Source organism: Ochotona curzoniae, unplaced genomic scaffold (assembly GCF_017591425.1).
Source record: "Ochotona curzoniae isolate NIBS_2020 unplaced genomic scaffold, NIBS_Ocur_1.0 contig_1274, whole genome shotgun sequence".
In the NCBI taxonomy this organism is placed as follows: Eukaryota; Metazoa; Chordata; class Mammalia; order Lagomorpha; family Ochotonidae; genus Ochotona; species Ochotona curzoniae.
The window spans coordinates 16,692,371-16,715,707 of record NW_024465023.1 but is presented as its reverse complement, the minus strand read 5'-3'; the positions used below and the strand labels follow the sequence as shown (position 1 = coordinate 16,715,707).

The following is a 23,337-nucleotide window of genomic DNA, read 5'->3' as shown; positions in this document are numbered from 1 at the left end:
TGCACTCACACAGCTCTGTAGCATGGGGTCCCTAAGGCACAAGCCCACTCCCCAGCCAAGCACACTTGCCCTTCATTCCCGGGAGAAGCCTGTATGGGAAAGAGACAATACTGTGGCTCACACCCATACTGATCACCTAGACTGATCCAAGGAGTTTCTTATTCCAAGTAGGAACAAGCAAAGCTTTGCTCCATATTTGAGACACGTGAGGAGAACAGGATGAACAAGTGTCACCCTGGAGGGCAAAACAGAAACCCCCAACTGCTGAGACATCCATGGTCTCGAAATGTTTCAAGAGAACATGGGTTTACTAGATGAAAACACACGTGTTTGGAGGAGGAGTGCAAGGCAGATCCGGGAAAATGCTTGGCCACTAGCAATGTTGTTGCAAAATGAAGGACTCAGAAGGGTCCTGGGGGAGGCATTAGGCATGAGGCGTGTCACTTCAGGCCCATCCAACAGTGGGGTCGGGACAGTCCAACTCATGTGACTCAGGCCCATCCTCCCGTGGGGTCGGGACAGTGTGACTCATGTGACACAGGCCCATCCAACCGTGGGGTCATGACATTGTGACGTCAAGTGACCCCAAACGCTGCTCTCCTGGAACACACTCCACCCTCCACTTCCGGTCCCCTAGCCAATCACCAGGCGCCCCCTGCAACCGCCAAGCCCCCCGCCGGCGGCACCTCCGGCTCCTGGTCTGAAGCTCAGCCTCTGTGCTGCCAGGCGTCCACCATGGGGTTTCCTCGAGGACCTCGGCCCCGCAGGCGCTGCCGCCGCCCACTGCAGGAGTGCCCAGAGGCCAACCTTGGGTCTGCCTTCCACTTCGTGGTGGCGGTGCCCCCGCTGACTCTGCCGCCCCCGCCCCCGCCCCCACACTCACAGGTGCGCCACAACTACCATCCCGAGTGTGAGACTGCAGTGGACGTCCACGTCCAGCTGCAGCTCTCTGCGTCCCACCTGACCCGGGCCATGGCCTTGCACTTTGACCGCAACTACGTGGCGCTCAAGGGCTTCGCCCGCTACTTCCTGAAGCGCTCGCTGATCGAGAGGGAGCGTGCAGAGAAGATGGCCAGAATGCAGAACCAGCGTGGAGGCCGCATCAAGCTCTGCCAAGTGCTCGCGCCTCAGCCCAGCCACTGGGACAGCGGCCTGCACGCCATGGAGAGCGCCTTCCAGCTGGCCAAGAGAATCAACCAGAGCTTCCTGGACCTGCACCAGCTGGCCACTGTCAGGGACGACCCCGAGCTCCGCCACTTCCTGGAGACCCACTACCTGCACCAGCAGGTGCAGCACCTCAAGGAGCTGGGAGACTACCTGACCAACCTGCGCAGGATGGGCAGCCAGGACAGCCGCATGGCCGAGTATCTCTTCGACAAATTCTCCCTGTGCGAGGGCGAGGAGGACGCCTGAGAGGAGGACTGTCCCCGCGGCCGGGGGTGACACCCCAGGACTGAGGGACGCCTTGGGCGTTGCACGTTCACCCCTCCCTTGCCTTCAGTCTGAGCGTCGTTCACAATAAACTTCACGTGGTTCTTACAGAAACAAGTTTGGTTGACTCGTGTGTACAAAACCCTCCCCTAGAGAAATAGGACAGATCCCCAGGCGGCTTTACAACTGGGGTCCCTGAATCCAGCCTCCTTCTCTGCCTGCCTCCGCACCTGCCCCGTTGGCATGTAACTCAGGATGCCCAGTGGTGGAGGTGGTAGGGCTTCCGTGGGCTCCTGGAGAACACCTTCATTTCCTTTATAACTGTGGGAGGTGATGTGGGAGGTCAGGGGCCACCCAGTGTGGGAAGGTGATAATATAAACATGGTGCCTCTAGGGAGGAAATGAGTGGGAGGGCATTGGAGAGGGCTTCAAATAGAGGGAGGCTCACTGGACCTCAGGATATTTGACTTCCTCAAATGTTGAAGTTGGTTACTTCTAGGTAGCCAGAGACAGAGGCAGAGGTAGGCAGAGGGTCTTTGACAAGCCCACTTTGGGCCACAGTGTTAAGGGGACTGGGGCTTAGCCTATCTTTTTCAGATGTGCTGTGGTTCTAGCCTCCTGATTGCCCTTTCAGAATCTCCACCTATAGGGTTTCCCTCAGTTGTGCCGTCTCTTCCAATAAAGTCACACTCGTGCACCACACAGGAGGTTTTTGTCATTGATGGGTCACATCTGCAACAGGACAGCCAATGTCAGCAGTTATTTGGTTCCTATGGGAGGACATCTTACTAAAGAAACCATGTTTTAAATGTTGATTTAAAATCAAAGATAAAAGTGATGGATTATTGTCTGTAGTGATCAAAATTTCATGTGTTGGTTTGTTAACTGACTATTCTGAACATTCAGTACAACTTAAGGAAATTTGAATATGTTGTGATTAAGTTTTGCCCCTGATAACTGTTCTTCAACACTTTCTTAAGACTGACGTTTTGGCCTTGTCTTTGTGCCACAGATCTTAATCTGTGGTTTGTCATGCTTATATTCCTTATCAGAGTGCTGGTTCAACTTATGGCTGCAGCCTTTCTGATCTAGCTCCATGATAATGTGCCTGCAAAAGGCATGGAAAGTGGCTCAGTTGCTTAGATTTTTGCCACCGATGTGGAAGCCCCAGTGGAGTTCCTGGCTCCTGCAATTAGCCTGACCTCCAGTGCTGGCTGTTATAGATATCAGGGGAGTGGTCCGGAAGATGGAGGATCTCTCTCTCCTTCTGCATCTCTTCCTTTCAAATGAAATAAATAAATATATATTTTAAATTGAGGATTCACTGCTAACCATAATGTTCAAGAAATAAAAGTATTCAAATCACAACTTGTCAAGTTCATTTTCATATACTTTTTGGTATCCCTTATTCAGTACCATATATCAGAAAAAGCATATAACATTTGTCTTTTGAGGACTTGCCCATTTCAATAAGTATAATGGTCTCCAGTTGGATCCATTACAAACTAAAGAGAAATTATGTTATTGTGAAAATTAAAGGAAGACAGGATATTGAGGGAAGAAGGAAAGCATGGTTATGGTCTTAGAACTGTATCCCTGAAATCCATTCCGCTTATCTTAATAAACATTTAAAAACACTAATGTTACAATTTGGCTAAAGTGAGATGTTATCTTATTCTTTAGGAAAAACTGAAGTAAGGATTATGGCCCTTTGAGTGAGGCTTGCAGAAAGTATTCCTGCTCCTTTATTACTCTTGGCCTAGCTAGTTTGTGTCATTGTATTTCTTCCCTGCCTGCTTTGGGCACATCTCTCTGTGTTTGTCCCAGATCTTTATCATTAAGTGCTGTCCTCATTTAGCATGCATCCTAGTGTATAGTTATAAAATAAGTGTGTACTGACACAGCAAAAGCCTAGATGGCAACATAACCCCTAAAAACCTGACTTGTGGATTCTCCTTCATCTATGTTGTCCATCATTGACTGAGTTTATGTGTACACTGTCACTTTCTAGGTAAGTACAAGAACAGTTTGAGCATTTTGGAGTGTGGGGAAACACTTTAAAAGTGTTACAAAAATTGCTTACTCTAATAAAAGTATGGATTTTTAAAAGTTTGTAGCAAAATAAACCTATGTTTTATTCATTTTTATTGGAAAGTCAGATATACAGAGAGGAGGAGAGACAGAGAGGAAGATCTTCCATGTGATGATTCACTCCCCAAGTGACCGCAGTGGTTAGTGTTGAACTGATCCAAAACCAGGAGCCAGGAGCTCTTCTGGGTCTCCCACGTGGGTACAGAGTCCCAAAACTTTGGGCCGTCCTCGACTGCTTCCCAGGCCACAAGCAGGGAGCTGGATGTGACATGGAGCTGCCGGGATTAGAACCAGCACCCATATGGGATCCTGACATGTTCAAGGCGAGGACTTTACTCGCTAGGCCACCACACAGGGCCCTAAACCTATGCTTTAATTCCAATTTTCCACAAAAACTTTAAATTAGCCTCATATTTTTCAGAGCTTGAAACTATGAGCTCACTGAGGAGCCTCCTTCCTTTCCTATTTCAGAGAGATGTTTGCTGTGCTGATCTCTTCACCTCAGATTGTCTGGATTCAAATCTCAGTTTAGTCAATCATCTTGTATGAGATCGGGCAAATTGTTGAACTTTGCACTTGTTTATTTGGGAGACAGGATAATCAAGACATCAACCTCATTATGTTAAATGACATTATTCAATGACATCAAATGAGTGAATTTCTGTAAGTCACCTCGAGCCATACCTGACTCATGGGAGTACATGGTGCTAGCTGTGTCTATCATCATCATCATCATCATCATCATCATCGTCATCACCATCTCCAACATCCAATGAGCTCCAAGTTTCTCTGTGGGACTTATGGTTTCAGGAAAAGAGTTCATGCCTATAATTTGCCACTGGAGGTCTCTGTTGCATTTCTACCAGCCCTGTCACCCTGCATGCTAGCAGAGAAGGAAACAGCCTTCCCAGTGGCTTTGGCTGTCAGGTGCAGCTGGGACTCAGGAGAGTAGATGGTTGTTTGCACTGTCCCCTTTCTCAGACCCAGGACTGGAGGGAAATGTTGCTGTGACAGCTTCCAGTTACCTGCGTCCCTTCTGTGTCAACCAGCTTTTCTTTGAAATCGTCCTCTCAAACACTTGGTGCTGCTTCCTCCCAAAGCCAGGTGGCCTGTGCCTCCTGTTTACATCCTGGACTTCCTCCCAAGCTTCAGAGATGCCCAGAAGCCGAAGGAGGAAGTCCTGGCCCTGGTGACATGGGCGGGTGTATGAGCAAGATGTTCAACCTGAGGGAGCTGCACCAGCAGAAGGGAAGAGCCGAGACCACAGGAGCTTCAGCAGGAGGCTCTCCTGGCTGCTGCAGGACACAGCCACCTGCAGAGCCTCTCACCTGCCCAGGCCCATCCCCCAGCACATACTCAGTCTCCAGGGCGGGCAGGAGCTGGGCATCCCTGGATTGAAAACCAGGGCTAGCATTTCGCTGCTCAGTGTGGGCTGTGGACTAGCAGCATCAGTTGGAACTTGAGAGCTTCTTAGAAATACAAAATCTGAAGCCCCCTCCTAGAGCCAAGTAATTAGAATTTGCACTTTGACAAGTCCCCAGCTCATGAGTGTGCCCACTGTGAAGTGTTAAATCACTGCTGGCCCTTGGCTAACTTTTGGTGCTGTGAAATAGTGCTGATGCTTAAATATATTCAGTCTCCCACTCACACACATCTGAACCAAACTCTTGAAATTTACCATTAATTCTTTTATTGCCTAAGGATTTTTGTGTTATTTATTGCTACTTAATGGCAGATCCACAAAGGAATTGAAAGTGGGGAAACACACACACACAAACACAGGCAAAGCAAGTGAGAGGAAGCTTCTATTTTCTGGTTTATTTTCCACATTCCTGCAAGGGTAAAAGCTGAGCCAACCTGAAGCTAGCAGCCTAGAATTCCACCTGAGTCTTTCCTGTGGGTACACAAGTGCAAATTCTTTAACCATTTCTGCTGGTTTCCCCAGAACATTTGCAGGTGGCTGGATCAGAAATGGTGGAGCCAGGACTTAAAATGTCACCCTGGTGCTACAGGCTGTGGTTTAAACTACTGCACCACAGATCCAATCCTTGAAAGACTGAATTTTCTAGGAACATTGCCATAGAGTTTAAATATCTTACTCCTCAAGACACATTGCTTTTTAGATTATACCAGGCCTCTAGGGCTTGAACCCCAGCAGCAAAATTTGCCTGTTGAATGAATTAGGTAACCACGTCAGCCTCTGTTTTCTCATATGAAAATTGGTGACAGGGCCCGGCGCAGTGGCGCAGTGGTTAAGGTCCTCGCCTTGCACACCCGGGTTCCCATATGGGCGCTGATTCTATCCCAGCAGCCCCGCTTCCCTTCCAGCTCCCTGCCTGTGGCCCGGGAAAGCAGTCGAGGACAGCCCAAAGTCTTGGGACCCTGCACCCGCGTGGGAGACCCGGAAGAGTCTCCAGGCTTCGGATCGGCATAGCATCAGCCGTTGCGCTCACTTGGGGAGTGAATCATCGGATGGAAGATCTTCCTCTCTGTCTCTCCTCTCTGTATATCCACCTTTCCAATAAAAAAAAAATAATAATAATAAAGAAAATTGGTGAAAATAATAATTGCAGTTTTGTTGTAATGAGGATTTGTAGAATTACTACATGCAAAATAAGATACGGAAGTTTTACTTGGGCTTTGCTTTTCTACCGTCAAAATCATTATTTTTGTAATTTTTTTTCTAAAAAGATTTACTACAGATTTTTATTTCGCATCATATCAGGGAAACTGGAGAAAAATAAATTAGACAAATAAACAACACAAAAGCCTCATTGTTATGGGGTTTATTTTTTTAAGTTTTATTTTTTATTTTTAAATGGTTTTATTTTTAAACGGCCACAATAGCCAGGACTGAGCCAGGCAGAAGCCAGGAGTTTGTAACTCCAGCTACGTCTAACACAAGGGTGACAGGGGCCTAAGCTCTTGGGCCATTTTTCACTGCTTTCTCAGGAGCTGGATCCAACGTGGAGTTGCCATAGGTGATACAGGCACTGTAGATGGCAGCTTAACTCACTGTACTGTAGCATGTTCCTTCTGTGCCTTTTAATACTTGATCATCCTGAAGTAAAATGGGCAATTATTAGAGTCCCTTTTTATTGTATTTACTCAGGATTAGCAGTACATAGTTGCTAAAGCACATATTTATTGGCATTTGTAGGTAAAATGAAGTGGAGGAAAAGGGGATTTGAGGGACTGGAAAGAAACAGGGTGAAATCTCAGTTAGAGATAAAGGAAAATTGACTATGAAGCAGAAATTTCATAAATCTCTAAGTGGATGAGTGGATGATTAACACCTTTATTGTAATTACTGCAATTTGATTCCAAATTTGAAAGGGTCAGCATATACGTAGAGGTACAACTGTAATTATTAAAAACATAGTAGAAATACTATAACGTTTTCTAATTTTTAAGAAAAGATTTGTTTATTTGAAAGGTAGAGTTACAGAAAGAGAGAGAGAGCATTTACATTCACTGGTTTTCTCCCTAAATGGCTAGGCCAAAATGATCTAGGCCAAAATGATGTCAGGAGTCTAGACTGCATCTAGTTTCCTGTGGGCAACGCCTGCGTCGCCGTGTACCCCAAGCCGAGCGGAGGGACTAGGGTTATGAGACAGACAAAACAGACAACACACAGTGGATCATTCTTGTGAAGAGAATGCCAGTTTATTCAAAGTCAAGCTGCATCTTTATAGTCTGGTTGGCCCCTTCCAGCACTTTCCCAATGCTCAAGCAACACCTAAGCTCCCTGGAGGGCATATGAAAAGGGGAAGCAGGAAGGAGGGAACTTGCAGTCAAGCCTGGGGCTAAGTGTATCAGGCCAAGATTGCCCATCCTGTTACACCTTGAGAAACAAGCTAAGCTGTGGAGTTAACCCTTGAGAGACCAGGGCCTACATTTTCCCACATGGATGGCAGGCCCCTCTTCTGCTGTTTTCCCAGGTGCATTGACAGGGAGCTGGATCCAAAATGGAGCAATTGGTATTTGAACCACAACTCATTTGGAATGCAGGCACTGCATGCTGTGCCACAATGCAGGCCTATAAAATATTTTCTAAATGATGTAAACAAAAATGTTAATATTGCTTATATCTTATTTTTTCTTTTTAAAGATGTATTTATTTTACTTGAAAATCAGAGTTATGGAGAGGGGCGAAGACAGAGTCAGAGAGGGAGAAAGAGATCTTTTATCTGCTGATTAACTCCCTAGATTATCACAATGGCCAGAACTGGGCTGATCTGAAGCTGGGAGCCAGGAGCTTCTTCCAGGTATCACATATGGGTGCAGAGTTCCAAGGTCTTGGGTCATCCTCCACTGCTTTCCCAGACCATTAGCAGGAAGCTGGATCAGAAGTGGAGCAGCTGGGGCACAAACTGGCATCCTTATGGGATGCTGGTGCCACAGGCCTGATATGCCACCATGATAGCCCCCAGTGCTTATGTCTTTGTGATGAAATTACAGGCGGTTTGCTTTTTTTAGCTATTTGCTATTACTTAAGTTTTATATAATGAAAATGTTTTTAATTTTAAATTTTATTATAATTAAAACTTCAGATAATCACAAATCATTAAAGTTGTCAGTCTTAAAATTGATAAATACCCAAATGTTAATAGTATATAATTTTTAAAGTAAATTTATTTTAAAAGATTCGTGTATCTATACTTCATTATTTTGTACTTGTGGTTATATTTTTAATGCTGCTAAAGCAAATGAGTCATTTGATGATTTCGAGGTTTTGGTATTGTCCTGAAAAAAAGGCTGTACCTGGAATAATCTTGTTTCTATTTTTTGGCTTATTTTAATATTGAAACTTGCGTATTTTCATCTGCTTTTTAGGGTAAAATTATGAATAAATACCCAAACTTTAGTAAGTACTACAATAATTAGTATAGGATGTGCCAGTTCATATTAGAATCACAAAATGTTGGCGTAATAATGAAATTTTAGAGGAGATCTAGTTCCAGAGTGGGTTTATTCTGATGTAACCCTATTGGTCAGTTGCTTGAACTGGCAGATCTGGTTTTTTGTTTGGTTATAGTGTTCATTCAATGTGGATGTCCATGCACTTGACATTGCTTGCCTTTGACTGCACTGATTTTTGGTTTGTCTTGTGTTTTCAGAAAGAATTTTGGAGCACCTACACAAAAGCACAGCAAGGAGAGAGCAGCAGAGGAAGTGACTGGTTTCAATTTTATCTTACTTTTCCACTAATCTTTGGTCTCTTCATTATCCTCCTTGTTGTTTTCCTAATCTGGAGATGCTTCCTAAAAAACAAAACTCGTAGACAAACAGTGACCGAAGGCCACATCCCTTTCCCTCAGCACCTCAATATTATCACTCCACCTCCTCCACCAGACGAAGTGTTTGACAGCAGTGGATTGTCTCCAGGCTTTCTAGAATATGTGGTTGGTCGTTCAGATTCCGTCTCCACTCGCCTGTCCAACTGCGATCCCCCACCTACCTATGAAGAAGCGACTGGCCAGACGAACCTGCGGAGAAGTGAAACAGAACCTCATCTAGACCCACCCCCGGAGTATGAGGACATAGTCAACTCCACTTCAGCCAGTGCCATTGCTATGGTGCCTGTGGTCAACACCATCAAATGAAACTACAGATTTCTTTGTACTCTGTTTTTAAATTACTAATGAAAGGACTTTGTAGCACTTTACCACTACATAAACATGCATTGAGTTATTTCATTGGATTCCTAAAGCATACCACTTCATACTTTCTAGTTTGGTTTTCTTTAGTTCTGTTTCCTGTTAAAAATCTTTATCTACTCGTTTTTGCCAAAGGAAACATGTGAAGAGGGAAAAACACACCAAGGGGTGGGAGTCATCATGTGCTGTGATGATGAGATGCATGTATCTGTGTGTATGTATATGCATATCTAATATGTGTATATCAACACAGTATATTATGCAACTGTCTTAAAAAAATCCATTAACTTCTTTCTTAATCATTCATAAAAGACAGTATTACTCACTAAAATTAGACATAAAGGGCACACAGTTGGTGTAAGATAGCCAGTAACTTTCTGTAGAATTCTGCAAAAAGGAGATATATATATATATGTTTTAAAGACTCTTGCTGGCTTTTGTTAACATTTTTTCATCTGTCTTTAAACCCAGATAATTCATGGAATAGTTCTGAATTTTATATACATCTCAAAAATCGAGAGAGTATATGTGTACATGAGAAGCAATAATTTGTTTATAATGTGCAGCAAGAAAAATGCTTAGTTGTTAGTGGCATTTGATTCACTTTATACTAGGGTTTTTGGTTGTTGTTGTTGCTATTGTTATTGACCCCCGCTCTCCAAATTAAATACTTTGCTTAGCATCCCTGAATGTTTTGTGCTATTTGTATGAATAACTTTGGATGATTTTCCTGGTGACAAAATGTGTAAAGTAGACATCTGTACTAATGACAGACACTAGATAACAATTACTTACTGATTTGCTGACGAGTAGCAATAATTATTTTCTTCTTCCTGTGTATTCTTTTATTCTACATAGTCTCTTTCCTACCACGACAGAATCTTCAAGCACCTAAGAGTTAAAATAAGTTTTTTTGGAAATTATTTTGATAATGTTTTTTATACAGGCTGAAGTTTTTTGCCTAAGAGCTTATTAGGAGACAATTTTTCACTAAATTATGAACTGTGATTTTTGTAATTTTCATCAATTCGTGGAAGAAATTGCAAAGTGTGTGTTGTAACAAGTATGTATACTAAATCTTGTTGTAGCCTTGTGTACATTTCATTATTCACTCTATTTTGTTTGGCAGTTTCATTAAGCTTTTTTTTTTTAAACTGCAGGGTTTTTATTTTTCTCTTGGAGAAGAGGGAATAGGATGTGTATAAACTGTCTGCATAAAGTGGCTAGGTAGTTATTTCATGAAGTTCTATTATGTATGCACTGATGGCAAATTTATTAGATTAATTCACAGAAATATCTTTGCTACTGCTAAACCTTGTCTGCATTGGATACAATAGCTAATGTGGTGGTTGGCATTGTTGTGCAGCTGATTAAGCCGCCACCTGGGACACATACCCCATTTGGGAGTTCTGGTTCAAGTCCCTAATACTTGCTTTCAACCCAGCTTCCTCATAATGTACTTGGGAGGAGGCAAGTGATGCCCCAAGTACTTGGGTCCCTGTCACCCACACTAGAGATCTGGAGTGAGTTCCTGGCTTTGGCCTGGCCCAGTCCTGGCTTTTTGAGTCATTTAGGGACTCAGCAAATGAAAGATCTGTGTCACTCCTTCTCTGTCTTTCTGCCTTTCAACTAACTAAACGAAAAATTTTAAAGGTAAAGCAAAATGAAATATTAGTTGATGCAGCAGAAGGGATATAACTTTGAATGTGCCATTGCGATGCCTCCACTCAATCCCCACTGACTCCTCCCTTAATTCTGCCCCCAAATCAAAGGAAGGGGGGAATGCTGCAAGGAATCCTAAACTACCAGTAAGAGAACCTAAATTTTAATCCCCTCTGCCATATACTTGCCATGCTACCTTGGACAAGACCCCTTGTCTGATCCTCAGATTCCTCATTGTAGAAACAGGGATAGTATTATTTGTCCTGATCTTCCCTGGGGGTTTCAAAAGGATAAAGAGAGATGGTGTGTGTGCAAGCCATTTGTAAAATGTGAAGAGTTATCTTAGGTAAAAGATCTTAGCATTATTACTGTGCTGAAGGGAGAATTTTCTCCCTCCTTTTCTCTAAAAATTATCAAATCTTTCACATAGGGAGAAATAGAGCAGGTGTTCCATCACTGACTAACATATCCCTGGTCTGAATGTATGCAGTTTTAGTTAAACCCTGCCATACTCTAGTCTATGCCAAAGCAGTGCCAACTTAAAGATAATGGCCAATTTAGCATGAACAGGTTAAGCAAATGTCAGAAAGGGAACTGAAGTCTTTGTACTTAATAGGTTTTATAGCTTCCTTGAACTAAACATGATTAGAGCTTGACATTGACCTCAGAAATTATACTATTGTTCTGAATTTGGCCGTGAGTACATGGCAATGTTTGGTTTCTAGTTAATGCAAGAGGTGGGAGTGTTTGACACAATGACTTGTATAGGTGAGATCTTTGGTTTATTTTTAAAGGAAAGTTAGGGCTTCCTTTTTCTTAAGGCCCCTTTTGTGCTAACTTTTAATCATTAATGCGGTTCCTTGAGAGCTTCTCGGAGGATTTGTAACATCAAAATATTTTCATAATATGAAGATATTATTTGTCTTTTCACTCTTGATCTCTCAAAAAGAGTTGAAAATGTAAAATCATGTCATCTTCCAACACACTTTTTTTCAGTTTTATAAACTAGAGCTTTTTTCACAAAATGTTATTTATTTATGTTAGCATGTAATGGGTTTGTTATTTTTAATGGATTAATACATCATTTTTTCATTTAATTTTTAATCTTTTAAATAGTGAGGTATAAATCTGAGAAGCAAGTTGACTTCCAGATCCCCATAAATTCTAAGAGTGTAATGGAGTCCCAAGCTCAAAAGTTTGATTACTATAAGATTAGACAAAGGAGCAGGATATTCTATTACTAAATATCTGTTCTTGCAATTTTATTGTACGTTTTAAACTTCTAATATTGGATTCAATGCCGTCTCTTAGAGATTTATGAATTAAAGTGTAAGGATGAATGCTGATCCTTAACGCAATAAGCATTAAATAAAAAAAGCCAAATGTTTAAACCAATGAATGACCACAGCTTTTTAGATAGTAATAGCTCCATCAGTTACAGATCAGCTAAAGATCTCATGGTGGCTTTCACGTGATGACAGGATAAGCAAAATACCACTTTATGGAGGCTTATCATCTTAGGTTTGGTTGCTTTGTTTGAATGTGGTTTGGGTTTTATATTTTTAAAATACCTTTTACTATCCCCTCTGATTTTATAAACTGAGTTTCCTAACATTTGTTATAATTAAGGGGTTTCTCTGGAATAATATGTATTTTTTATGCTTTGTCTTTCCTAACTGACTGACATTATATTCACTTTTGGTAATTTTTAATAAAGGTTTATTTTTTGCAAAATATCTACTATCTTTATTAAGTAGTTAACTAAATTGAATCAGTGGGTTTTCATGTAAATAAAAGAATGGGCTCAGCTGTTCCCACAGTGTGATTTAGAAGCTTTCACCTGCAGTGGTTGTATCTTGAATGCTAGAATTGGCAGCTTTGCTTCTATACTCTAAATGTCTCAATAAATTGTATTTGTTTAAAGTAAATAAAATGACATACCCTTTCCCTATTGACCAATACGAATAAAGGTGTTGTGTTTTTCATTGCTAATGATGATATCTTCAAGCTTGATGATCTGATCCAGTAACTATGGAGGTAGCTTTAACTTGGTTCCATAAAAAATAGCATGCATTTTATTATAGTATTTCACAATTCAAATGCTTGGTTTACATTAAATTTATAGTATTTAACTTTTATGTTTATACTAGGTATGGTTTTCTTACGTTTCTGTGTTTTTTGGTATGCTAAATAAAGCTATTTTTAAATCCAAGAGATGTCTTATGAGTTAATTATGTTTTGGTTAGGTGATAAACATGGCACACATAAGATATTTGTTTTTTTTTTTAAAGATTTATTTTTATTATTTTTTTTATTGGAAAGGCGGATATACAGAGAGGAGAGACAGAGAGGAAGATCTTCCGTCCGATGATTCACTCCCCAAGTGAGCGCAACGGCCGATGCTATGCCGATCCGAAGCCAGGAGCCTCTTCCGGGTCTCCCACGCGGGTGCAGGGTCCCAAAGCTTTGGGCCGTCCTCGACTGCTTTCCCGGGCCACAGGCAGGGAGCTGGAAGGGAAGCAGGGCTGCCGGGATTAGAACCGGCGCCCATATGGGATCCCGGGCGTGCAAGGCGAGGACCTTTAACCTCTTGCGCCACCGCGCCGGGCCCAAGATATTTGTTTTTATTTTCTTTATTTGAAAGGCAGAGAAGAGACACAGACAGATCTCCAGTTCTGCTGGTTTCCTTCAACACTTTCGTACAGTCACTAATTCCACTGTGAAGGGCTCCATCCTCATGGATAACAATCTGACCAATCCACCTCTTAATACTACCACATGGGTGAGTCATTTCAAAACATGAAGTTTGGGAGATATTCACATCATAGCATCTGGAATGAGGCAATATGATTTCCAGAACTGATACTCCATAACATAAAAATTTCCAGGTTTAAATGAAAAATAGGAGATATTCAAATACACAAGCAGTGGGGTGAGGCCAGTACGGTGGCTTATGAGGCTAATTAGCTGCCGGAAGCACTGGCATCCCATGTGGATGCTGGTTAGACTCCCAGATGCTTGGAATTCTGCACCCATGTGGGAGACTCAGAGGAGGCTTCTGGCTCCTGGTTTGGGGTCAGCTCAGCTGTGACCATTATGGCTATTTGGGGAATGAGCGAGCCAATGAAAGAACTTTCTATCTCTGTTCCTTTCTATAAAATCTGCCTTCCCAATAAAAGTAAACTTTTAGAAAAAGGAATAAAGCAGAATTTGTTGACTTAAAAAGTACAATAACTGAAATATTCCACTAAAATGACTCAGCAGCAGGTAAAAGAGATGAATGGAAAGAATATTTAAGGAAATTACTCAATTCTTCCAAAATTTGATAAAATATATGAATTTGTACATCTGGGAAGCTCAACATATGTCATGTAGAAAGACATCACAGAGATCCACATTAATGCAGGAAAAACTGCAGTGCAAAAAGACAGAGAGTGATAATCCTAGGGCAGCAGGAGAGAAGCAGTACTTCACATGCAAGGCATGAGTTGTTTTATTAGCAGCTGATTTCTCTCCAGGTACGAGAGTTCAGGAATAAGATGAAATAATTCAATCTGCTGAAACAAAAATATAATCAATGAGAACCTTAATACAAAATAGCCCTTAAAATTATCCCACTGTAGGATACCTAAACTGAGCTCCTGGTGCCTGGCTTTGACTTTAGTCCAGCCCCAATCTTGCAAGAATTTGGGGAGTAAACACCAAGTATGAATATGTCATTTCTCCCAATATTCCATAGCCATAATGAACTACATGGCCACACCAAATTACAAGTTACCTGCAAAAATATACTCCAATTGTGTCATCAAAAGAAAAAGGAACTCCAGCTGGAGGCAACTGCTTAGGTTGCATTGTACCTAGGCAAGTGGCACACTGCTGGGAGACAAGCAGCCAGTAGCTAATGAACATCCTGGGCCTGGTTAATGCCATCTTTGTGTAAATTATACCAGTGTGCCAGCATAGTCACATATTATAATTTTTTAAACGATATGGCAGATAGGGTCTGGGGATACTTTGTGAGTGTGCATGTTCCCTGGATAGGCAGGCAGGACCCGAGGCTGCCAAGGACTGCTGAAAGACCGGCTGGTGGAATTTGCAGGCATGGGGAGCTGTGGATTACTTAGAAAAGCAGGTCTAGAGATATACGGGAGGTAGAATTGCTGAGGGAGAACATGACAGGTGAGGAGTGACTTCTGGGGGTCTTCCACGAGCCAGACTACAGCACTTGCAGGTAAATGATGGAGCTGAGCCCAGGTGATTTAGAGGAAGGAAACCAGAGGATCTTTTGGGGCTAAACCAATCCACAAACCCACATGGGAGACCTGAGCTGGGATTCTTGGTATCGGTCACCACCTACCAGCATACATGAAAGCCATGAATGGGGGGCATAACTGAAAGTGCTCAACCACAGTACTAGGCAGGGTGTGGACAATGTTAGGCTAGGCCATGACACTATCCTGTACACGTGAGAACGGGGGCTGGGAGCAAATCCTGTGGGGGAGTGTGGGACTGCTATACCAGCTGGTTTGCTCAAGGGCTGGAAGTGGTGACAGGCTGAGGTAGGCATGACCATGGAGCTCATCAACACTCAAGGGCACTTAGACTTGGAACAGGCCAGGCTGGACCAGGCTATGGCACCCACAGAGGCACCCCCAAATATAGGATGTGAGGATGTGAGACAGGCCAGACTGCAATACACACCAGCACACACAAAGGCTGACACTGGGGGAGCCGACTGTGTTAGGTAAGATCCTATCACCCACTGGCATGCATGAGATTTGGGTCTGGGAGTGGACCTGGTAAGGGATGAATTGAGACTCTAATGTGGACTGTGTTAGCCAATGGACCTTGGAAGGATTTTCTCAACCTTGGAGCAACGAAGTCAGCAGCATCTCAGAACTGCCAAAACCACTTAAGTAGTATCCCCAGAACATGTCCCACATCAGGAACCCTGGGATGACATTGGATGGCCATCCTCTATCGCCAGGTGCTGATGTGGTTGGACTAATGGGAGTGGTCCTCTCCCCTTCCTCCCACTTTCCATAGAAAAAAGAAGAAAAAAGAAGATTGGAGGCAGTTGCATCATCCATTTTCCCCCATTCCTCGACCTTTGCCACCCTAATCGGTGATCCACATGGATATGCATCCCTCTGCTATGTAAATATCATCAAAAATAAAACGAATTTATTATTACAAAAGAGAGAAAGGAAATGTGGCTTGTGAACATCATTTTTCATTGAAATTATGAAATATCTAAGCATATTATTGAAATATCTTAGCATATCCATCTGGCCTATTTTTTTAAAGATTTATTTATTGTTTGCAAAGTCAGATATACAGAGAGGAGGAGAGACAGACAGGAAGAACTTCTGTCTGATAATTCACTCCCCAAGTGGGCTGCTGGGATTAGAACCAGCACCTGTATGGAATCCTGGTGTTCAAGATGAGGATTTTAGCTGCTAGGCTACTGTGCCAGACCCATTTGGCCTATTTTTAATGAGCTTACTCCTATACCTATTAATTAGTTCTAAATTCAGAATGAAGGATATAGGAGTTATTTTTTGAGTACTCTAAAATGAACACTGAGGACTGTTTAGATTGGTGTTAGAAAAAAGATCCCTATTTTAGTGCTGATGTTGTAAACTTCTGGATATTGCAAACCACATTCCTAGCCAAGTGGAAAAATCTGGTTTAAACAAAGAATTAAGTTTCAGAGCACATCAGAAATCCTAGGACAAAAATAAAGTACACACATAGCTAGAAGTTAGATCCACCAAAAACTTCCTACATCAGAGAATACCAAGACTTTGTCATCTGAGATAGTTGCTAACCCACATGCAAGCTCCAACCACAAAGCACGAGAAGTCTCACAACCATTTTACATCTGCCCTCTTTCATGAGAGAAGCCTACATGTGAAGGGAACATCACCTCTGGAGACCATACTGAACACCCAGTCTAATCCAAGGAGGTTTTCACTCCAAATAGGAATGCAAAAGAGTTTGACCCATTTTTAAGGAAAGTGAAGAGGAGATCATGATGAGTAAGTAAAATTAATTCTGGTATTGGGAGTGTTGCTATCAAATTTAAAAATTCACAAGGTGATACCACCTGGCAGGCAACCGGGGCAGGGTTGGGGATGTGCTGCCTCTGGCCCTTCCAGTTACCTACTGGACCTTCTGCCCTCCCTCGCCAAACCCTGCTTTCTCAGACAGCCCTGTTTGCTGTCTAGCAACGAGGGCCTTGGTGCAGGGAGCCAATAATCGCACACAGACTACTGACTGATGGTCAATAGCCAAAGTTATTAACAGCAAAGGATTTTTAAAGACTGAGGGTCACGTAGACAAAAGTAAGAAGGTTTGGAAGCAGAATGTGATTTGCATGTTAACAGCAAGAGGGAGGTTACCAATAAACAATATGTTCTAACAGGCACCTCTCTTTGATCTGTTGTCTAAGCTGGAGGATATGGGAGTTCCTGTACCCATGCCTGCAAGAGGAAACACCTGTCGTTGATTTGTTATCCAAACGTGAGGCTTAGGGAGGTCCTGGCCTATGCCTTTCCTGATCAACTGCTTCAGGACCTTTCCCTGAATTCCTGGAGTGTGGTCACAGGATTAGAGCTGACTATGGCACTACACCGGCAAGATTTCTCATTGCCCTCTCCTAATCAGCTGTCTTCCTACAGGTCCTCTCAGCCATTTTGCCATAGCCCACATCCTGTGCCCTTGTAAAGCCAATGACAAGTAACTGATGCCAAACTTCTGGTCCAAAATGAGGTCTCTGCCATCCACTGGCTTGCCCAGGATCACGGCAAGGAACCTTACCCCACCGCTACTGACCACTCAACCCACAAACTTTCACTGCTTTCACTTCGTTGTTCACTGTGCTCACACTCACTATGGCTGTGGCCATGCCCTATCAAGTGCACCAGAACCATCACCCTGACTGTGAGGCTGCCATCCATAGATCATCCAGCTGCAGCTCTCCATCTCTTTCACGGCTCTGTCCATGGCTTTCTACTTTGACTGCGATGACGTGGTGCTCAAGGGCCTCCCCCACCACTTCCTGAAGCTCTTACTGACTGAGAGGGAGCATGCTGAATAGAAGGCAAGAATGCAGAGCCAGTGCAGAGTTCCCAGGTTCTGAGAGCACAAGCACTGGAAGAGAGGCCTCAACGAGATGGGGAACATGTTCAACCTGGCCAAGTGCATCAACCAGAGCCTCCCTGCATCAGCTGGCCACTGTCAGGGGCAGCCCCAAGCTCCGCCACTTCCTGGAGACCCACTACCTGCACTAGCAGGTCCAGCATTTCAACCAGCTGGGAGACTACCTGACCAAACAGTGACACCATCGAGTATCTTTTTGACAAACTCACCCTGGGCCAAGGCAACAAGGCTAGCTGAAGTGAGAATGACCCAGGGCCATGGGAAGCCACCCCAGGACTGGGTTCATTGTGTTTCACACGTTTACTTCAGTTTCTTCCTTCCAATTTGAGTGATGTTTACAATAAACTTATGTGGTTCTTGAAATTATATAGGTCCCCATTTGATTTTTTCATGCTTGTGGAAACAGGGTTAAACCCTAGTCAAATTTAAATCTGGTGTCCAGTACTTTCTCTCTCTCTCTGCAACAAGAAATCAGCCTTAATCTGGCTACACTGCGGACATGGGTGATTTCTTGCATATTGCCCTGATGAAAGTTGCACTTGGGTTTTTTATCCCCCTTAATAGTTCCATTTATTCCAAGAAAGTAGCATGGTAAAAAAATACCTCAATAGAAAGATGGGAAAAAAAATTAAGTTACTGCCAAATGTTCCACTTAATAATATTGAATTTTATGATAATAAATGCACCTGGATGTTAAGTCAGTGACTGCTTGAAGAATGTAGGTGCTGGCAGATGAATTGCATATAGAAATCAGCTGGAGACATTGGAGTCAATCCAGGTGAGAGATTCATCACGCTTTACTGCCATCCATGCCTACCATACTGAAGAGACATGAATTCCACATGGATTGGGGGTAAATCCACATGATTAGCTCATGAAAGGATCTGAGGAATGTCATGTCAGGAAAAATACATAGGATCTAGGGTTTGAACCTTAGTGCCTGGTCATTGATGGAGCAAGTTTAAAATCTGTGACACATAGAAGAGATTATTTTAGGAAGCAGGTGACTTTCACATTTCCCTATGACTGAACTTTAACATTTTCTTAAAAACGAAGATGAACTTTTGGTTCATTTTCCATAAACTGCTGTTTATTTATTTGGAAGAATCAGACAGAAAGAGATACACACACAAACACACACAGAGCGGGAGAGACAAAGACAGCGAGAAATCTCCCGTCCCACTGATTCATTCCCCAAATGCCTGCACTAACCTGGGGCTGGAAGAAGCTGAAGACAAGCTACAGGACCCCTGCCCAGGCCTCCCGCACAGGTGACAAGGACCCGAGCACTTGGACTGCCTTCCAAGGCACATTAGCAAGAAGCTGGGGTGGAAGCAGAGTAGCAGAGACTCTAACTGGGTATTCAGTATGGAATGTAGGAGTTTGAAGTGGTGGCTTAGCCTAGTGTGCCACAACACCAGCCCCCCAAAGGTGTTTTTTGTTTGTCTGTTTGTTTGTTTTACATTGCTTGATCTAAATTGATTGGTTTCAATATGCCTTTCTCTCTCTCTCTCTCTCTCTCTCTCTCTCTCTCTCTCTTTGCTTTGAGAGACTCTGCAGCTTCTGTTTCAGATATTATCTGTCTGTGTCAACATTCACTTCTATTTTTGAGGGAGTATGGGGTTCACATATATTTAAGGGTATTTCAGAATAAAAGCTGAGTGAAGATCATTCTCATTTTTCTCATTTTGGAGAAGTACTTTGATTTAGTGCACATTTCGCCTCAAAGTGACTGCAATAGAATACCACATTAAGCACTTACTCTTGGGGGGGGGGGGTGAACAAAACAATGTTATTTGATTTTTCTGTGCCTCAGTTTTTTTCATGGGTAAAATAGGAATCATTAAACTGTCACTTCTACTAGATACCTCAGAGCACTAAATTAATTAGTAATGTTTAAGTATTAAAACAGGACTTTGTGCACAGTTGGTACATTACGTGTAAACCATCACCATCTAAATATTTCTAAGTTTCTTTGTGGTGTTTAGGGTTTGGGGGAGAAGAGTTCACATCTGTACTTGGCCACTGGAGGTCTCTGTTGGTCTTAGTTCAGTAACATATGACAGTCTTCCTGATGTAGAGGCACTGGGGATAAGTTTTCTTCCAATCAGGCACATCATTTACTAAAGGAAGACATTTATATTTTACAGTAACTCAGGTCAGAAAGCCATTTCTCTTTATTCTTGGAATGTATTGAATTTTAAGACTTTATGCCATCCACTAACCGTGGCCATTGTCAAAAGATTTTGTGAGACTGGGGCCTTTGGAACTTGCTGCTCTCAAAAGGCTTTCTTTACGTTCCCATGGTGACGGGTCAAGGTCTTTTCAGAAATTTATTTTGCGTTTAGTGATTTCTTTCGAGAGAATTTTTTAGAAGTGAAGATTCTTGTTTCATTTTTTCACTGATGCTATTTAAGGTGGGATGTTTTTCTTGAACAATGAGATTGTTACTTTTGAAATTATTGTTACTTTTGAAATTACCTACCCTCAAAAGAAATTAGGCTGCAACATTTCTACAAGTTAGAATATTTCAAAAAGATTGTTTTATATGCCATAACCCTCTTATTACCAAAATGAAGTGTTAGTAGAGGAATAATAGATTTTTAGAATAAGTATGATTAATATTCCCAAAGTTATACTACATCCACAGAAGTAATAAACCCAAAATCATAATACTAAAATACTGATTGTAAAATTTAAAAAATGTTCAACAAACGGAATGAATAGCAGGAGGTATTGTTCAAGAGCAAATTAATGAGCTAGAAAATGAAGCCAAACAATCCTACCATAATACATAGACTAGGATAAATTGCAAATAGTAAACTGCTGATAGGTTTCCTAAAGAGTAAGCAAAAGAACAGACTATAGAAAATTCTCAAAGTAACATGTGGAAAATACATGAGAAAAAGGAAATAGCATACAAACATGTGGTCGATGAGAAAATTCTCAAAAGTGATCAATAAAGCCAATGCTTTGCTTTTGGCTTTAGTCTGAGGCTTCGTTTAAGTGCTGTAAAAACACTGATTTTAGGAGCTGATGTTTGGCGTAGATGTCAAGCTCCACATCAGGGTTATGTAGGTTCAGTACCTGACTCAGGACTCCAGCTTCCTGACAGTGGGAACTCTGGGAGACAGCAGTGATGGTTCAGGGACTTGGGGCCCTATCACCCACGGTTGAGATCTCCATTGGGTTGCTGACTCCCATGTTCAGCCTGATCCAACCCCAGGTACTTCAGGCATGGGCAGGGGGACTAGCAGATAAGAGTTCTCTCTCTCTCTCTCTCTCTGTCTTTCAAAATAAATATATATTTATTGTTTATTTACTTATTTAAATATATATATATATATTTTAAAGATTTATTTTTATTATTTTTTTTTATTGGAGAGGCGGATATACAGAGAGGAGATACAGAGAGGAAGATCTTCCGTCCGATGATTCACTCCCCAAGTGAGCCGCAACGGGCCGATACTATGCCGATCCGAAGCCAGGAGCCTCTTCCAGGTCTCCCACGCGGGTGCAGGTTCCCAAAGCTTTGGGCCGTCCTCGACTGCTTTCCCAGGCCACAGGCAGGGAGCTGGAAGGGAAGCAGGGCTGCCGGGATTAGAACCGGCGCCCATATGGGATCCCGGGCGTGCAAGGCGAGGACTTAACCACTTGCGCCACCGCGCCGGGCCCATAAATATATATATTTTTTAAATAGTGATTTTAGTTACAAAGTGAGAACAAAAAGCAACAAGGATGGAAAAAAATGGTGCTGACACCTTGCAAGCACAGGGATCCCCTACAAGCATCATTCATGTCTCAGTTGCTCCACTTCCCATCCAGCTCCCTACTTGTGACCTGGGAAAGCAGTAGAGGATGACCCAAAGCTTTGGGGACCCTGCACCCGGGTGGGAGATCCTGAAGAAGCTCTTGGCTCCCTGCAGAAGCTCCTGGCTCCTGGCTTTGGATCAGCTCAGCTCTGGCCATTCTGGCCATTTGGGGAGTGAGCCAGCAAATGCAAGATCTCTCTCTCTCTCTCTCCTCTCTCTCTCTCTCTCTGTAATGCTATCTTTGAACATGAAATAAATACTTAACAAAATCGATGGTTTGATTTAATTCATTGCAATTTCAATCAAAATCCTAGGCAGAATTTTCCCCAGGTCTTGATAAGTTGTTTAAAATATTTATTTTAAACAGTATAGTGGAAGCTTCTACTCTATTATTTAACATGCTATATTACAATACCATTTACAAAGCCAAATAAAGCAATGTGATGATGATAAAGGTCAACACATATATACTAGAGTCCAGAAAGGGATTCATTATTTGAACTTACTATATGATAATAGCAACCAATGAAGCAAGGAAAAGCATTCAGCCAGTGATGTTGACACATTTGGAAACTAATTTTCTGAAGAAAAGTCTCACATCAAGAAGCAGCAAATGAAGCTTTACACCTGATTGTCCCTAGCAGTGTTAACAGCTCCCTCCAGACCCATCCCCCTCCCCAAATCAAGGTCTTGGATGATCTCAGGAATGACATAAGCAAAAAGTAGGGCTATGGTGATTTTTTTTAAGGTTTATTTATTTTGTTTATGTGTTTGTTTGAAAACAAGATTTTACAGAGAGCAGAGATGGAGAGAGAATCTTCCACCCATTGGTTCATTCTCCAGATGGCCAACCACAATAGCCAGGGCTAGGCAAAATCAAAGTCAGGAGCTTGGAGTTTTTTCCACTTGGGTGCAGGGGTCCAAGGACTTGGGTCATCTTCTGCTAATTTCCCAGGTGCATTAGCAGGGAGCTGGACCAGACACAAAGTAACCGAACATCGTCAAAAATGAACTTATTGGGCCCGGCGCGGTGGCGCAAGTGGTTAAGTCCTCGCCTTGCACGCCCGGGATCCCATATGGGCGCCGGTTCTAGTCCCGGCAGCCCCGCTTCCCTTCCAGCTCCCTGCCTGTGGCCTGGGAAAGCAGTCGAGGACGGCCCAAAAAGCTTTGGGAACCTGCACCCGCGTGGGAGACCCGGAAGAGGCTCCTGGCTTCGGATCGGCATAGCATCGGCCCGTTGCGCTCACTTGGGGAGTGAATCATCGGATGGAAGATCTTCCTCTCTGTCTCTCCTCTCTGTATATCCGCCTTTCCAATGAGAAAATAATAAAAATAAATCTTTAAAAAAAAAAATGAACTTATTATTTAAAAAAAAAAAGAAAAGGAAATGGAGCAACAAGGACTTGCATGAATGCCCATACAGGATGCCAGCATCCCAGGCAGAAGCTTAGCTTGCTAGTCCACAAAAGCAGCCCCAGGACTGTGGATTTTTTTAGTGGAGCATTACTGTGTGGTTA

The 23,337-nt window shown here is 42.7% G+C and overlaps 1 protein-coding gene across 1 annotated transcript in view; it reads left to right on the top strand.

Annotated features, from left to right (window-relative positions):
* The window catches only part of PRRG1 (proline rich and Gla domain 1), a 37,590-nt gene extending 27,492 nt beyond the window's left edge, over positions 1-10,098 (top strand). Inside the window, exon 3 of the mRNA XM_041001925.1 lies at positions 8,643-10,098. Within this exon, the coding sequence (XP_040857859.1) occupies positions 8,643-9,128 (486 nt within the window). The 3' untranslated portion in view covers positions 9,129-10,098. The remainder of the gene's footprint in view (positions 1-8,642) is intronic.
* Positions 10,099-23,337: the final 13,239 nt, after the last annotated feature.